Source organism: Neomonachus schauinslandi, chromosome 4 (assembly GCF_002201575.2).
Source record: "Neomonachus schauinslandi chromosome 4, ASM220157v2, whole genome shotgun sequence".
Taxonomy (NCBI): Eukaryota; Metazoa; Chordata; class Mammalia; order Carnivora; family Phocidae; genus Neomonachus; species Neomonachus schauinslandi.
In genome coordinates, this window is record NC_058406.1 from 149,263,221 (window position 1) to 149,267,033 (window position 3,813).

At 54.7% G+C, this 3,813-nt stretch overlaps 1 protein-coding gene across 1 annotated transcript; it reads right to left on the bottom strand.

Moving 5' to 3' along the window:
- Positions 1–1,242: 1,242 nt before the first annotated feature.
- TSPYL5 (TSPY like 5) lies at positions 1,243–2,521 on the bottom strand. Its single transcript, XM_021688613.2, has one exon. The coding sequence runs from the start codon at positions 2,488–2,490 to the stop codon at positions 1,243–1,245; it is 1,248 nt and encodes a 415-aa protein (XP_021544288.2). The 5' UTR covers positions 2,491–2,521.
- Positions 2,522–3,813: the final 1,292 nt, after the last annotated feature.

Consider the following 3,813-nt stretch of genomic DNA (forward strand, 5'->3'; position numbering starts at 1 on the left):
AACCCTGGTTTCTCAGTTGCTTTCTCTTTCTGAGCTGTGGTAATACTGAAACAAAAAAGGAAGGGAGAAGTGGAGGAAGAAGAAAGGACAGGAAAGGAAGGGAGGAAAGAAGGAAGAGAGGGAGTGAAGGAAGGGCAAGTAAGGTACAGAGGTGTGAGAGGAAGTAGACACAGGCCCACAGGTCAGAAATACCTCTTCCCCAGCAACCCCACTATAGCACTCTGGTCCTGTGCTAAGAAGGGATAAGTGGAGTTGACAAAGGTACCTAGGTTGTATGTGGGTCCAGTCCCCACCCTCACCTGCAGCCACAGCACGATGACAGTGAGCACATGTTCACACACCCACCCATCAGTCTGGCAGGCACAGGGTTCCTGGAAGGCTGGGGAGGGTAGGTGTGTGTCTCATGCACTGGCAGGGGGCCTGGGTCCACAGGCAGTTCTTGAGGTCCTCGTTGACCAGGAAGCCAACTAGGGCCAAGAGCAACCTAAACAAGTCTCAGTGGCCTGATAGTGACGGAGCATGGTATAGACCTTGACGAATGTTCAATAGTAGAAGGGCCCAGAGGCAGGAAGAGACACCTGATGGTACAGAACACATGGCATACTGCTTCTCACTCTCAACCTCATCCATGCCCAGCAGTCAAGTGCTATTCTGCATATCCAGCAGGGCAGCTGAGGCCCCTAGCCAAAGTCAGAGATCCAGTAGGTGGTGGCAACTAGGCCGGTGACCCCAGGGCTTTGGAACAATTAGTTTTGGCTGATGGCCAATACCATGTGCGCTAGCTTCATTCTGCAGTGGCAACAGAAAAACTGGCCATAGATGGCATGCATGGCCAGCATGAACACAAAGCTCAGCAAGTCACTGGCCCTGAAGTAGCAGAGCTTGAGGATGCACTGGTCCTCTTGGAGGATGACTCATGAGTGTCCATGTTAAAGACAGCTGGGAAAGGCCAGAGCCAAAAACACGGTCCAGGCAATGTAGACAAAGGCAGCACACACTTGAAGCATGTGTGCTTAACATAAACAGTAGGGGTGAGATCATTTAACATGTAACACTAATGTGAAAAAGCAAGAAGGCCACGAGGAGGCAAAAGAACATGATCATAAATACCATATTCTTGTAACTGAAGTCCAAAGGGAATACAGTGCACAGAGGCCAACATGAAGAGAAGGCAGATAACCAAACACGTGTGGTTAGCTGGGCACAGGTCCAACAGGAGGTAGTAGGGAGACTAGTGCAGGATCAGTTGGACTTGTTTGCCCCAGGCTCAGGGGTCTCCACTGGCTGCCTTGCTGGACCTTGCCTGCCCTCCCTTCCTTTCTCCGCACGGGCCCCTTCACTCATAAGGTAGTACTGCAGGGGATTGGGCCACAGTTCTTCGTTGATTATCTCCACAATCTTGTCAGACTCAATGGAGCTGTGGTTTGAAAACCACCCAAAGAAGCTACGGCTGTTGTCGGGGTTCCCCTGGCTTAACGACTGAAGATCATGCCCTGGGAGCCACTGGATTGGAGTAGAACGAGACACCACCTGACCCGAAGGACCACACCCATATTCCTTGATGAGCACCTTATTTTGGAAATAGGGGTTGCGCCCAAAGTAGAACTTGATTTTGTAGCCCAATCTGGCGAGGCCAAGCTCTTCCACCTCCAAGCTGTTCAAGTAGCTGAGAACCTCTTTATCTTGGTTGTTCAGAAAGGATGATAGCTGGGGGTGGTTCTGAAAAGCTTGCCCCCAGAAACCCGGGATATTCTGGATGAGGAGGTTCCTGCGCTCTAAGTGATGCAGTCGCAACTGCCCAAACTTCCGCGAGAGCCGAAGGTAGGCCCTGTCTGCCTGGGCGTTCATGGTCTCCAGCTTCAGCTGGACCGTCTCCAGCGTATCCATGCTGCCATCTGTCGCCAGGGGCCCTGACCCTGCATCCTTCTCCACCTTCTTTTCCTCTACCACAGGGACGGAGACACTCTCCCCTGGGGCCCCTTTCTTCGGCTTCCCGCCAGCTATGGCCTGAGGCCCCCTCCCCGCTGTGCTACAGGTTTCTGGGGCCTTCTTCCCGGCGGGACCACGCCGATTTCCAACGCGGGGGCCATTTTTCGGCCTTCCCACGGTTCCCACAGTCCCCACGAAGACAGTGTCTGTTGCTAGACGCTCCGAGAGGGATGTGGCCTTCCCCGGGCTGGGCCTGGTCGCGGCCTGCCCGCGATCCCCCACAGCTCGGGCCCGGAGCGCGAGGCCACAGTCCAGGGGGAGCCGGCAGGCAGCGTCCTCCCCGGGCCGACGGGACGGCGCGGGCGCAGCGGTTTCCAGGCCACCCCAACCCGCGCCAGCCTGCACCTGTGCCGCCTGGGTTTCCTCCCCGAGCCTCTGGCACTGTGGCGGGTCCGGGTCGTGGGGGGCGTCGTCAGGAGCAGCGCGGACTCGGGCTTTGCCGCGGCCTTTGCCCCGGCCTTTGGCGCGGGAGGACTTTCTACCCCTACTTCGGCCGCTCATGGTGGTAGCGGAAGCGGCTTCAAAGCCACGCTCTGACCCCGCCGCCCCTGGCGCCAGCCCGCGGTCCCCAGCTAGCGGGCCTCTCCATGGCAACCGCCGACGTCACGACTGTACGACTGTACCGTCGCGCGAGGACGGGCTGCGCGCGGCTATTGGCTCCGCCGCCGCAGCTGCGCAGGAGCGGACCCTCACAGACCACCCCGCCTCCTCCATCGCCCCCTGCCTCGCTTTGTCTGTTGGAGGCGGGTGTGCTTTCCTTTCGTTGCTTCCGGTTGGTCTCAGCGTGCCCGCTGGGTCTCGTGGAACTCTCTCGTTTCTCTCACACGAGAAGACATGACGACAGCCATCACGTCCATCCCCCCATCATCTCCTTTATAAACGAAACCTCTTCAGTTCCTTAATTACTTCTAGTGACATTTACCACGATGAAACTGCCATTGACCCCTCTGTTTTCTCTTTGAAAGCCTTTGCTGAGGGATTTGCCATGGTGCCCGAACTCCAGAGAATGTAAAGGTGGGTACCATGGGGTCAGGCCACAACGCGATCTGATAGGTGGTGGGATGTTACTAGTGATTATAAAAATAATAACCAGTACTTTGTGAGCATCATTATGAACCAGGTGCCTGACTACATGCTTTACATGCATACTCTCAATAAATGAGGGAAGTGTTGTTGTCATTCCCACTTTCCAGATGAGAAAACTGTGACTCCAGGACCCCAAGGAATATTCCTGAGATGACACAGTAAGGGCTAGAAGCACAATTCAAACCCAGGCCTATCTTGACTCATAACCCGTGCTTTATATTCATAAGTGGCTAGTCCTCCCAGGCCTGCACCGCTGCAGATTACTGCACTAGCTCTTAAGAAGGCCAGCCTTCCCTGTAAAACAGTCATTAGCAGGGCATTCTCTCTGCTACCTGGGAGCATAACCCAGATCCTCTGGCTGCCTCAGGCCTAGTTTACAGGGCTGGGCTTTCACTCAAGGCATAGGACCAGGAGTGAAGGCCACAAGTCAGAACTTCTGTAACTGGAGTAAGATAGGAATGTGGTCAGAGCCTCCATAGGCAGTGAGGAAGCCTTAGAAACTTCTTAGACTCTGCATGGCAACAGCCAGACAACCTATCTCTTGTTCTCGGAGGGTGTTCTAGACCATGCTCTTACTAGCCAAGTGATAGGACCTTGAAATAGTGAGTCTAGTGGTGAGACCATGACCGATAGGAAAGTGAACAAATACCTTTTGAGGTTGTCCTTTCAGGCTCACAAGGAACAAGAAGGCTCTTGCACCCAGCTAATGGAGAGGTAAGTTCCAGAGCCCCTGGGAAC

What these genes read in the sequence shown, in the direction of transcription:
- TSPYL5 (XM_021688613.2), bottom strand. Translation starts at nt 2,490, where the DNA reads ATGAGCGGCCGAAGTAGGGGTAGAAAGTCCTCCCGCGCCAAAGGCCGG.